Genomic DNA, 14,313 nt, shown 5'->3' with positions numbered 1-14,313 from the left:
AATCAGGTGGGACTTGTCTCTGTTTTGTAACCAGTGTTGGGCATTTTGTTTCTTTTTATATGTATAAAATTAACTTAAGACACTTCTTGAAGTTCTTAGGCACAGACTGTTAACACACAGCACCTGTGTTAGCTAAAGGCTGGGGAAAATACTTACATTATATTAGTAAAAGGTTAAAAACAAAATGTGTATGGAAGTGACAAACAGCCCCAAGCTGTAGGACAGGCACCCACCTCTAATTAACTTCTTCTATGGACTGGGTGTTCCCTAATTGCCTATTGCAGGTCTGTTTTCACCTTCTTTGGGGGTAGCTGGTACTGGCCCGCCACTGTTAAAGATACTCAGCACTAAATAGGCTCTGTAGTCCTTTTTCTTAAAGAATGGTATCAGAAAACTAACAGTGTAGAGGAAGGGGTTAGCTCAATTGTCTGCCAGACAGGAGAGAGAATAAATATACTTCTGTAATAATGAGGTTTTAAGAACACCTGCTGATCCAGTATTGGGAGACAAGTTCCCACTGCACTTCTAGCATCCAGCCTTTTCCACGGTACCCACGCAACCACCTCAGCAGTCACTCAGTCTCCAGCAGGTTATTCATCTGTATCTGCAGTGCCAGAGTTTTGTCATCCTGACATGAATCTCTGGAAGGTAGAAGTATACATATAATCATCCTAACTATCATGTGTGCATAACCTGATTTTAAAGAGAGCAGCTGTCTTTGGTTACTGTTGAACAGTACAGTCACAAGTAATGAGACTAACCTGAGAGGCATAATCCTCCATTCCAACATCTGTGACCTATCTACACTATGTAAACAACTGAAATTGAACTTCGCTACAGCTTAACCAGGCTGAATCACAGTGTGGCCTAGTTTGTATAGATAGAGCTATACTACATCTGCAAGGATGCAGTTAATTTAGTTCTTTTGTAACAAAGTTGAGCCATAACCAAGTTTAGCAATCATTATAAAACTCACGATTGTAGTATAGACAAGGTCTACTTACAGTTAGGCATTCTCATCATAATATTCTCCAGGCATCACTGGACAGCAGCAGCCAAACAGACTGCAAATTTACTCACTTGCCTAAAAATACTAGCTCAAAGATTTGCCATGTCTTGGTTTTTGGTTGCTTAGCACCTCCAAACAATTTTTCCACTAATAGAACAAGCCCATCCTGTACAACCCACAGTCCTGTGATTGAATTCATTATTTTATAAGATTCTTTATTTGCACTGGTTTAGCAGTCACTGGCTAGTGCCAAGCAACCTCCATGTAATGGGACATACTATCCCTTTAAGAGTGGAGGGGGGCACAAGACCCTGTTCCCAGGAGCTGAACTGAACAAAGGGTCAGGAAATGGCCTGGTAGCAGAAGAGAGATGTGCTACCAGGGAATGAGTGGGTGTGATCAAATGCACCGTATAATTACACCCTACATACTATTATAATCTTTGTACAAAGTATGCTTTGTGAGGTATCATTTGAAAATGAATAACTCACTGGTCAACAGTGTCATGGTGGAATCTAAATAGCAACATTATATATAAAGTTATGAATATAAGATGAAGTTATGACTGACGTAAGGCGATCAGACAAGCCTGAGGAGTGGATAAACCTGTTTCTCAAAGACATAGGAAAGGCTGATGCCTCTAGTCAGGTATCATCAAAGTTGATGGGCAATCACCTGTCCAGTGGCCAGAATTTGGCAAAGAAGGGGAGCTGAAACAGATCAATCTATACTTTAGCAAACAGCATGGAACCTCTTTCACCACAAGACTACAACCTCACAGTGGGAATTAACTTTATCTAGTGATGATCCTCAGGAAGATGCATTTCAAAGGTGACTGGATTATAAAAGTGATGAGCAAAAAACACCGCAAGGTATTCTCTCCCTATCTCATTTCATCAAATAAGACAAACAAACAAAACCCATAAACAGCCATATGACTTTGGGAGGTAGCCTGACCTGGAGTTTGGTCAGCCCTGTTGTTTGGAATATGTGGTAAAGATTTTACCTTGAACCAAGTCTAGCTTGTTAAGTTTTAGCACCTGAGTTTTATTTATTTTTCTTTTGTAACCGTTTCTCACTTTAACGCCTTATAAAACTTAAACTCCCTTAAATTCTCTCTCTTTGTAGTTAAATAAACTTGTTTTATTCTTTAATCAAAACTAATCTGGTGTTGCATTCAAATTGAATTGTTTGGGTAACTCCATTTAAAGTAGCAAACTGTTGGATATTGTTCCTTATGGAGCAAATGGACCTAAAATATCTGATCTGTCCAAGAAAGGACTGGACAGTGCAGAACACACATTTTGGAGGAAAATTTTAGACTGGGAGTGTGTTGGAGTCACCCTGCAAGTGGTGACCAAGGCTGATGGAAGCCAGTGTGACTGGAACATGCTGGCATGTTGCAGGGTGTGACCTGCAGCTGTTTGTGAGTGGCCCAGGTTGGGAGCTACGGCAGCAAAGCACAGTGAGGCACCCCAGGTTTCAGGGCAGATGGTGACAACCCTTCACTGGACTGGATTGCACCCTGGAGAGTTAGATAGGGAGAAAACCCAGGACACTGTTCCTTTAAGGGTGCAGGATCAAGAGCCCTGTTGTGTAGAGTGGGACCCTACCCTCTCTTCCAGCCACTCAGGAGGAGCTCCCTGGGGGAGGCTGATATATAGACTGCATTCTCCCTCAGAAGTTCTAAAAGTTACAATGTGGATGCAGAAGTTGAAAGGAAAAGCTAAATGACATCAAAACTTTGTCATGGAAAATTAGTTATGGATGAAAAGTTGCATGTCCAAATGTGGATTTATTTTATAAACTTAAGGGTAAAAAAAAAGACAGTAGCTATTAAAAATGAACTGTACCAGTATACAGATGAAAAGTGGAGTTGATTTTGTCAAATATATACAGATGGGTCCAAAAAAAAAAAAAAAACAGGAAGAGAAGTGACAGCATATACCAAAATTTGGAATTAGTACATTTAAAAGAATATCCAATTTTGTAGCTGTCACAACAGCCAAACTAGTAGACATTATGCTACTACTAACTGAGATCTGGGAGATATGTCCAGCAGCGATGGTCACTTTTCAGATTCAATCTCAGGCCTTATGGTGATTTTAAAAAGGGTGCCTCAGTATGTCAAGCAATTTAATCAATGAAACTGTATTTCTAAGAGAATTAGTACAGATAGATACATTAGCTAGGATCCCAGCACATACTGAAATAAGAGAATGAAATGGCAAACAAAGCAGCTAAAAAACTTGTAAGAAATGGAAACTGACATAAAACTACCCTTGAGTAAACAGGAATTCAGAAGTCCAGTACAGAAAAATTTAAAAGAGGAATGGCAAAAAATTTGGACTAATGAAAAAAGAGTTAATTGTGCCCTTGAGTTGAGGATAACGACATACTGAAGGGCCTGGATAGGAAAAACAAAGAACCAGAGCTAACTATGGACTTTTGTATTATGGACTTTATTTAGGGGACTCTAATGTTTGAGCCATTTGCTATTAGGAACTCAGAGAACTGTCTGAATCTTAATAAACCAACTCTGGATGCAGGTGCTGTTAAACACAAGACTGTGTGGAGTGCTTAAGGGGCCTGAATCAAGTGAAGTGCTTGCAAACCAACCCCCGGCCACAAGGGGGTGCTCACTAAGCAGCCATCCTTTTACATACTACAACATAGAAAAACTAAATCTTGCCTATTCAGCTCCTCATTCCTCTATTTAACCTTTTACTCTTCCATATTCCCCTGTTTGGTCCTATTTCCTACCAGTGGTAGGGGTAGTTTTTCCCATTTCCTTCACCACAACCATTCTCCCTAATGAAAAGCTTTATGCAGAGTCAATACAGGTACCTAGCTAATAGAACCTGATGTGTATCTACTAAAAGCCTGTAACACTGCTCCTACTAGATGAAAAAAAAATTCCCAAAGATGCTGAAAGTATCTTATAAGTGTGTGATTTATTAATTGTACTAGGAGCTGTGCACTCACAGAACAAAAGGGCAGTCCCTGGCCCCATGGGCTTAAAATGTACTAAAAAATAAAGTGCACACCCCCTTCCCCCCCATTTCATTTTTAGGTAAACATTTACTTAACAGGAAGAGCTCATTTTTCTGTTACAGAATCTCATTTATCAGAACTGAGTTCTGGTGCATGCATTGCATACACTGTTAGCTAATTGCAGGCCTGACTGTGCTCTTGCTAGAAATAACTTTAAACAAGGCCCAAGCTAAGACAATTGTTTCTTCAGCGTGTTAGTTCTTTGGGGGGCAGAGACAGTCTTTTTGTTCTGTGTTTGTACAGAACCTACCACACTAGAAATTAGAATAATAGAGAAGGGTGGAATATCAAGGAGCATCAGCACCCACAAAGGACAACGTTCCGTTGTATCTTTGAGCAACAGCAGCACACTTGGTACAGGACACCAAGAGCAACACAAAGTAAACATGGTTTGCCCCCTTTTCTATGAGGCAAGCCCCTTATGCTTTTGTAGATCCACTATTTTTAAAAATGCGAACAAAAAAATCCTGTGATCAAAAAAAAAAAAAAAACACATAATCCTTTCTCTTCTCCAAGAACCGTGGGATAGGGTGGGTAACCGGCCAAGAAAAGTGAACCAATACTGTAGGCATGTTGCATCTTTTAAAGAGAAAGGTACTTGTATATCATAAATATAATATAGACTAAGATCTTGACTACTGCTGGACAGGACTGGGGAGCTAAACTTCTGAACTATGGCTGGGGTAACCACCCAAACTCCTTTAGGTAGTGCTTCCCCCTTCCCCCCCCCCCAAAAAAAAAAACCACCAAAATTACTGTCCCATACAAGACTAATTTTCAATTGTAAGAAAATTTTGGTCAGACTTTCTTATTCACCTCTTGCTGCTGCCCCGCAACCCCTTCCCCTTGAAACCCCCAAATTTCTCTAAGAGCCTTGTAAGGCATTAATGTATCTATTCTTTGGAAGACAGATGTACAACAAAAATACCAACAAATTTTATTTAAAAAACAGTCTGAGATGAGTCCTAGAGCAGAAGAAATCCACATCTGATTTTTCAATTACTCAAAGTTGGTGGCAAGCAGCTGCTGACTTTAAAAAATGAGATATAAGATCATATGCAACATAGCTCTGAAATATAGCTAAAAACCTAAGTATGCAAGACTAACAGATGACTTTTTGAAGTTTTCTTAATTTTTTTCCACTTAACATTTTACACTCCCACCCTGGAAAGATTTTTTTGCCTCTTCCTTTGTCGTTGAAATAATTTCTTTTTCTTTTTCAAATTGACTTTTAGCTCTGGTTTCACCAACTCTATTTCCAATGGCTTTTCCTCTGCTGGAGTTTCAAAGACAGTTTCAGTAGGATCTTCTGGAATAATTGTCTTTTCTTCTTTTTTCCGAAGTTTCTGCAGGTCTTTCACTTGCTGTTTTTCTCTAAATTTAGCAGCTACAGCCAATCTTGTCATCCGCCGATGCTATCAAAACAAGAAAAGTAAGTTAATGCAGTTGCACTGAAAGGCAAAGGAGAGACGGAAAAAACTCATCTAACAAGGTGATATTGCAAAAAGTTCACATACAACATTTTATAATACAGAAAATGCTCTCCACTTAGAAAGTGATCTTTTTAAAAGGATCACCCCCTTCAACTGGCAAATTCCTCAGCATACTGCCATCTTCTCATTGAGAGATCAAACAACTCAGCATTATTAGTTTCATAAATCTGCTCATTTCACATGCCAGTGATTATTTTACCCTACAATTATAACCTATTACATGTGTTGCCACATTGTGGCTCCTGGTCCTGTAAGCTGATCTCTTCTGAGCAGGGGTACACACATATAGAACAGCTTGCACAATCAAGGCTTAAGGAATTCGTTAAATGCAAACAAAACCAAAGGCAAGACTATTACCATGTTTGGAGACTGGTAATGTGGATTCTCATACAGAGTTGGTCCTCCAAAGCTGCCCTGGAAAATCTTTATGAGATTTAAAACAAAACGAGGTCCAATTTCTACAAGAGCTGCATCTTCTTCCATGATCTGTAACAAAACAGCAAACACCTTCATTTGAGATTCCTGTGCTGGACTTATACATACACATTATTCTTTAAACATTTTACACAGATGGATTCACAGGTGTTCAAGCCCAAAATCTAATGCAGCTAATTTATGTTAAGCATGTAAAAAGGTAGTTTGAGTCCACTATAAAACATTTTGAATTCACTTTTTTGTATAAGTTGGGTGGATGTCAGCATATCCTGGTAATAGTTAAAGGTTTCCTTTCAATTTACTGTATTTCATATGAAATCATACATTTAGTGCAATTTTTAAAAAGTCAAGAGAAACAACTAACCTGATAGTTTCGAAACCAGATCCTGTTGTCTGTGACGGAGAACGTGAATACATGATCTACAAATGGCTGGCTTTTGGGGTGATACTGTGGTGTACTAAAAATCTATAACAAAGGCAAAAACAATTTCTCATCTAAAATGATCAAGAGTCCAAAATATAAAGTTTAATTACCTTTGCATTCATCTGGTTTTACTATTTAACATCCTCATCCTGCAGAGACTTCCATATGTGAGTCGTCCCATTGACTTCAAGCACATGCGCAAGTCTTTGCAGGATTAGTGTCTAAGTACCAAGACACACACAAGCAACTTCCAATATGTATTAAGCCTGAAATATTAGCAGAAAGAGTTTGTAAGTTGCAAGAAATCCCAAAACAAAGTTGGCACATACTGACCTGAATAAACAACTCTTTTAACAGAGCATAGTGTGGCTCTTGATCAAACACCTAGAAGAGAAAAATACAATTTTATGAACAGAGAAGGCAACAGCAGTATAGAGAAAAAGAAAATCAGAGATACTATAAGTCAAAACAATCTGAAATCCTGTACTTGCCGGATCAAAGGACAGAAGAGGCCGTGAGCCTCTAAGGCAGTTTCCAGTCATCTTCAGTTCTGCCAGGGTATGAACTACAATGATTTTGAACAGTTTTAGTTTTTAAACAGTTTTCTAAGAAAAACAAATAAATAAAAGCAGCAGAAGTAATCTGAGAGCTCAACTTACTATTCTGTACTAAAAATTTGGCTGATGGTCCTTGAGGTGAATTTGAAAGCCTGAAACAAAAGACATCCATTAGTAATGGCAAGAAAAATACTTTAGAATTCTATAGTAAATATCAACCAGACTTTTTACTGTAGTAGTTTTAAAACTGGCTTTTGTTGTGTATAAATGATAGTTCATTTTAGATATTCTAATTAAAAATGGCTTAAGGTATAATCAGCAGACCTCAAATGATGAGGCTTCATAGAAAATAGTATTTAATTTACAATTACTTTGCTGCTTATAAAAATTTTAAATAGTATTTTTGTAAATAAAGCCAGCCTCATTTACTCTTGCTACTACTGCCAAGACCTGAAGTATTCTATGGGAAGTTTGGCTTAAACTTCTGCAGCAGTCCTGTAGGGAAGACTTAAAATTCTGTGGCAGCTTCAGGTATATTCAAATACAAATTTATTTAAAAAAAAAAAAAAAAAAATCAGTATACTTAAACCCCACAAGGAATAGTGGAACATTTTTCTTCTGGTAAGAAACAGTCAGAGGGAAAGCAAGTGCATGCTGCCATATGAGCAAGTTTAACTGTACTTTTTTAAAGTGTCACTCTTGAAATGTATTGATCACTAAAGGTGTAAATCTTCAAACTGTAGGATGTTTTAAATAGAGTTCTAGTCCAATGGTTCTCAAACTGGGGGTCGGGACCCCTCAAGGGGTCGTGAGGTTATTACACGGGGGTTCGTGAGCTGTCAGCCTCCACCCCAAACCCTGCTTTGCACCCAGCATTTATAATGGTGTTATATATTTTTAAAAGTGTTTTTAATTTATGGGGGGGAGGGGTCGCATTTAGAGGCTTACTATGTGAAAGGGGTCACCAGTACAAAAGTTTGAGAACCACTGTTCTAGTCACAATACGAGCAACTATGATTATAGAGGGAGATTTAATAAAGCATAGTGTATTTTCTCACCACATGTAGAGATCCTGTTTCTTTTTGGCTTCAAAAAATATGCACTTATTGCAGTTTTTTATTTCACAAATCTATATAAAAAGAAGGCATATGGCAAATTAGCTATTAACAAAGCTCCATGGATCTTTTCACAAACCTTCCAAATCTGTCTCAAGTATTTCTGTCCTGAAGTGAAAATATGCAAAGGTCTTGCATTAATAAACAACACCTGGTGCCTGCAGAAAAGTCAGTTTTAAATAATAGCCACCTTGAAAGGCTTTTAAATTATTTTTATTCCCAGAAAACTACCAACGACCAGCACTCCAGTGGACAGGGCATTAGACTGTCAGGGCACCTAGTCTCAGCTCTGCCACTGGCCCACCGGGTGGCTTTCTTCAGGCTGATCTTCTAACCTATTTGTGCCTCAGGTTTGCCAACGTAAAATGAGGGAAACAACACTTTCTTTTGTAAAGCACTTTTCATTGGCAGATTGCAGAGCGATGGAACAAAATGCTTCTATTCTATATAGGTTCTTGGTTTTGAAATTAAGTCTCTCTTTATCAATAGTCAATTTCCTATTTCAAAATAAGATGCCTCATTTTAAAAAAAAAAGTTCATGAACAGCAATCATTTTAATCCATGAAGTTAATACATTCCAGCAGCAGCACCCCAGCATGGGTAGAGGAGAGAAGGCCAGAAAAGGCTTGCCAGCCTACCCTTCTTCTCCCTTCCCTCAACTAGAAAGGGCACCAGGGGACTAAATCACAAAAAAAGCAACAGCAGTTCTTTCATAGGGGTAATGATTCAAAGGCACTAGCTCCCAGAAGTCTTTACTCCAACACAAAAGCCACAGACACTTGCTGTCTCTATCGCCTCCACCCTCTAATATCTGCTGGAAGTCTAAACTGCTTTGATTCCTCTTTGGTTCATTTCCACTAATGGATCCACCCATACTGCCACTTAGTTCAATTCACTAGCTATGCCACATGTACCTGTACTCTTTATTGCCTCCTTCAGCCTTGCACAAAAAAGCACATCCCCACTACCAATTAAATATTTTAAGATTATAATTACAAATGTTCTTGACAAAAACCAACCACAAAGTTTTTAACCTTTGTAACCTTGTCCTCCTTCCATCAGCCCTTTTCTTCTTTGTTTTTACCCTGTATGTTTTTTATTCATTATCTTTGCAACCATGGTGTATTTAGACCCAAGATACAGATATCCCACAGTATTCTTGCTGGCAAGTTAAAGAAGTATGGGCTGGATGAATTGACTAAGGTGGATAGAAAGCTGGCTAGATCATCGGGCTCAACGGGTAGTGGTCAATGGCTCCATGTCTAGTTGGCAGCCGGTATCAAGCGGAGTGCTCCAAGGGTTGGTCCTGGGGCTGGTTTTGTTCAATATCTTCATTAATGATCTGGAGGATGACATGGACTGCACCATCAGCAAGTTTGCAGATGACACTAAACTGGGAGGAGTGGTAGATACGCTGGAGGGTAGGGATAGGATACAGAGGGGCCTAGACAAATTAGAGGATTGGGCCAAAAGAAATCTGATGAGGTTCAACAAGGACAAGTGCAGAGTCCTGCACTTAGGACGGAAGAATCCCATGCACTGCTACAGACTAGGGACCAAATGGCTAGGCAGCAGTTCTGCAGAAAAGGACCATGGGGTTACACTGGACGAGAAGCTGGATATGAGTCAACAGTGTGCCCTTGTTGCCAAGAAGGCTAATGTTTTTTGGGCTGTATAAGTAGGGGCATTGCCAGCAGATCAGGGATGTGATCATTCCCCTCTATTTGACATTGGTGAGGCCTCATCTGGAGTTCTGTGTCCAGTTTTGGGCCCCACACTACAAGGATGTGGAAAAAATTGGAAAGAGTCCAGCAGAGGGCAACAAAAATGATTAGGGGACTGGAGCACATGACTTATGAGGAGAGGCTGAGGGTTATTTAGACTGCAGAAGAGAAGAGTGAGGGGGGATTTGATAGCTGCTTTCAACTACCTGAAAGGGAGTTCCAAAGAGGATGTATCTAGACTGTTCTCAGTGGTACCAGATGACAGAACAAGGAGTAATGGTCTCAAGTGGCAGTGGGGGAGGTTTAGGTTGGATATTAGAAAAACCTTTTCCACTATTAGGAGGGTGGTGAAGCACTGGAATGGCTTACCTAGGGAGCTGGTGGAATCTCCTTCCTTAGAGGTTTTTAAGGTCAGGCTTGACAAAGCCCTGGCTGGGATGATTTAGTTGGGGATTGGTCCTGTTTTGAGCAGGGGTTTGGACTAGATGACCTCCTGAGGTCCCTTCCAACCCTGATATTTTATGATTCTATGCCACCATAGGGCTCTATCCTGCAAGCCTTTTGTGCACAGAACTTCTATTGATTTCAATAGGAGTTCTGCATACAGAGTGCTTTCAGGACCAGGTTCTCATGTCTATCAGATCATGTCTAACAAAAGAGAGGACAAATGCAAAATTACATCAATATTTTACTTACTAGTCTTGGTTTCAAAAAGTGAATTAACCTACTTCCTATGCAGAAGAATGACTGATTACTTCCTGTGGTTTAGCAAGTAATTCAAACAGCAGGATTTAGACTCTTTGTGCTTCATGAAGTAAACCAAAATTCTCTTCCATTTCAACATCACCTATCTGCTCACACAATTTCCAAAAAGCCAAAATATAAATATTAGTTTAGTCATGGCATTACCTCATTAATTACAAACAGCTTGTCTTTACGGTCCATTTTAGTGTCTGTAAACAAAGAAAAAAGTACCACTGAGCAGTCTTGTATGCTTTTGTATATTACAAGGGACACCAGCAATTAAAAACAAAAACCCCACACTTTTCTAAAAATATTTCACCTACTATTACTAAAGAAAGATGAAGCATTTTCTCAGTTTTTGTGTTTCTCAGCAGTTTGCATATAACTCATGTTCACTGTTGATATTATTTCACCTCTTACTCATTACTTGGGTTGCTTTTAACAACAGTTTTTGCACATACCAGCTTAAGGCCCCAATCCACAATAGGGCTTATACTGAAACACATACAAAGCATTATGCATGCAAGTAGTTTTACTGAAGTCAAAGGAATAGTGAAACATAAAGCAAAGCATGTATTTGAGTGTTTGCAGAATGGAGGCCTAGTTTCCTAAAGATCTTAATTACAATCTAATGGGCAACAGGTTTAAAACAAATAAAAGGAAGTTCTTCTTCACACAGCACACAGTCAGCTTGTGGAACTCCTTGCCTGAGGAGGTTTTGAAGGCTAGGACTATAATAGGGTATAAAAGAGAACTCGATAAATTCATGGAGGTTAAGTCCATTAATGGCTATTAGCCCGGATGGGTAAGGAATGGTGTCCCTAGCCTCTGTTTGTCAGAGGGTGGTGATGAACGGCGGGAGAGAGATCACTTGATCATTACCTGTTATGTTCACTCCCTCTGGGGCATCTGGCATTGGCCATTGTCGGTAGACAGGATACTGGGCTGGATGGACCTTTGGTCTGACCCAGTACGGCCATTCTTATGTTCTAATCCAACACTTATTCTGTGCAGCAATTGGGGTAAATAATGTCAACAACAGACAGTGAGCCATATAAAATAAGAATTATGCACCATCTTCAAAAAGCAGGCCGTTGGAGGCAAGTGGTATAATAAACTAGAATAGCCAAAAACACTGACAAACTTAGACACAAGCAATACCAGGACCCTACCTGCTTTGGAGTGGGGCATCAATGTTCGCAAGTCTTGCATTAGATGTCTTGTTCTGAAATTTATTCCTCTAGAAGAGAAAATAAGCACCCGCTCTTTGTTTTTCCATTTACCCTAAAAGAAACACAAAGTTAAGGTGGGAAAAAAATGTTTCTAATCTTAAACTTTTTTAAAATCAAAGTTAATATTTAATCAATTAAGATTTCAGATTTTTTAAAATTGGAAGAAGATTCCAATTAAAACAAAGTGCTGCCTTTTCAACAGGAACAGAGATATAAATGTTTATGTGGACAACTCTGATCTTTCACACTTGACTACTTAATTCCTACACAAAGAATCCTAATCAACTCAATGTTTTCAGTGATACACTATCGATATTTGAGGCTGCTCACATAAAATTTCCCCTCTTAGGCTGTGATAAACTTCATGTATCAGGGTGCAGACAGGAGGGGTAAGTAGCCATGAAATCTATTTGTTTTCCCATTTAAACAATAACCATGAGGGTCAGGGATGGTACAGGAATACGCAACTAAATACAGCAAAATGACATTAAGTGCATAAAAGTTGAACTGCATATAGTGATAGTACAGAAGTGTTTATCTTGTGTAATTTTAAGGTGAAGGAAGACTTAAGAACTTAGAGAGGAGTGCAGTGCCATTCATTCAAGAAAGCACTTTGAAAATCCCAGCCATTCAGTCCATTCCAGAGGCAAGAGCTGCTTCTTCTAAAATATTTTCATGAGCTCTAGGAATAGTTGTCTCTGACAGGAAGAAAATGGCAATATCCCCAGGGAATTCATCCTAATCCTCCCTTTGAGTCAGCAACAGAACACTGAGGGGCTTTGGTGAAACTCCTCCCTCCCCTGGACATTGACAAATGGATCTGCAGCATTTTGAGCTGTGCAGAAAGCCAAGAATATTAGAAGCACAGTAGGTCATCTCAGTCACAAGAAAAGGCTGATCTGTTGCTTTCTCTACAAAGTGAACTGAGAGCCAGAGAGTTGTAAAGCAACACAGGATAAAAGGGTCTGCTGCAAATGAATCCTCTGTTAACTCAGCACAGAAGGCCTGGGTAGCTTCTATGGACTATAGCATTTCCAATTTCAATATGCAAGTTATTTAAAAAAACTGAAAAGCTGTCAAATGTACATCTACTGAACCGTGTCATTTGGGATGCTCCCTAAATAAAATAGTCACTAAAACTAGCTACCAAGTCCTTGTACAATGCTTTATTTGTTTTTAACTCTGATAATATTTTAGGGTGTTAGTATTGCTATATCACAATTGCGTTATATGATCCAGAATACTCACCATTTCATATAAAAATCATAACACCAAATAACGAGTTCATAATAAGGGGGACCAATATTGTGAAAAGCTATTGCTCTAGAATGGCACCCCCCCCCCCCAATATATGAGAAACTGCTCATTTTTGCTTATTATGGACACTGCCATCTCAGACCAACAAGCTCAAGAACCCAATAATTAGGAATAGTCAAGTACTGGCTAGAGTTTGGATCGTGGAGTTAAGTGTGGGAAGAGATTCCAGACTGATTACTGGCCTCAGCCTGCCCAAAACTACAGCACCCAACGTGGCCCATCTTCATGGAAGCAGAAAAAACGGACCCCCAGAGCACCATGCAGTGCCTCAGTTTGATCGGAGCACCTCTGTGTTCAGGGCGGCACTTCAGGTGCTTAGACGTGGTATCTCCTTGTTCCTAGTGTATTCAAGATATCTGTGCAGATCATGACAGTGAAACATAACCTTGCTTTGCACACTCATATGAGGAGTTTGGGCGACCACACAGATCAAGGCAGCACATGTCTCTGTGGAGAGACTAATATCAGGGATTAGTCGTGTTAGTCTGTATCCACAAAAACAACAAGGGGTCCGGTGGCACCTTAAAGACTAACAGATCTATTTGGGCATAAGTTTAGCCTTTAAGGTGCCACCAGACCCCTTGTTTTTGTGAAGAGACTGCAACCAGCGATTTGCTCCCTTCCACACCAAGCAGGGGGCGGCCCTGCAAGAATACTGAGAACTCAGAGGGAAGAGAGCTGCTTCTCTAATGAGAGGCAATGTCTCTAAAAGGTCTGGGGCTGGAGACGGATAATCTCCGGCCCGTGGGAAGCTTCCCCTGAGGAGAGACAGCCTTTCCCCAACAGGGCAGGCCCTCCCCGTCCCGCAGAGGGGATGGCGAACACGAGGGACCATTCCAGAGCTCCTACCACCAACAGGGAGGACACAGCCTAGGCCACCCCGACCTCTTACCCTCCGCGCCATAGAGAGACCGGCGGAGACCGTCCGGGCCAGCCACATACTCCGGGGGGGTGGAGGAGGGAAAGGGGCAGACGCCTCGGGCAGGAGCGGGATCAGCCTCTCTCTTTACCTTAGAGATGGGAGCCGGGATGCTGTGCTCCTCCCGCTCCTCTCCCTGCGGGCTTGGCTTGGCCGGCGGCCCGGTCCCATTCGGAGCCCCTCTGGCTCGTTTCCTCGGCCGGGTCGCAGCACCTCCACGCTTCCTCTTGGCCGCCGCCATCTTGCCTACACGTGACCCTCTCACCGGAAGCTGCGCTCCCTCGCCATGG

At 40.5% G+C, this 14,313-nt stretch overlaps 1 protein-coding gene across 1 annotated transcript; it reads right to left on the bottom strand.

Moving 5' to 3' along the window:
* Positions 1-5,029: 5,029 nt before the first annotated feature.
* BRIX1 (biogenesis of ribosomes BRX1) lies at positions 5,030-14,264 on the bottom strand. The gene is made up of 10 exons (XM_065406580.1): positions 14,115-14,264; positions 11,728-11,839; positions 10,721-10,764; positions 8,031-8,101; positions 7,075-7,124; positions 6,907-6,980; positions 6,749-6,799; positions 6,356-6,457; positions 5,914-6,042; positions 5,030-5,478 (listed from the first exon to the last, which is right to left on the bottom strand). Exons 1-10 carry the CDS (start codon positions 14,262-14,264, stop codon positions 5,215-5,217), a joined length of 1,047 nt encoding a protein of 348 aa, XP_065262652.1. The 3' UTR covers positions 5,030-5,214.
* Between the last annotated feature and the right edge of the window lie 49 nt (positions 14,265-14,313).

This window comes from Emys orbicularis, chromosome 6, assembly GCF_028017835.1.
Source record: "Emys orbicularis isolate rEmyOrb1 chromosome 6, rEmyOrb1.hap1, whole genome shotgun sequence".
In the NCBI taxonomy this organism is placed as follows: domain Eukaryota; kingdom Metazoa; phylum Chordata; order Testudines; family Emydidae; genus Emys; species Emys orbicularis.
The sequence above is the reverse complement of the archived record's forward strand: the minus strand, read 5'-3'. Positions and strand labels throughout refer to the sequence as shown.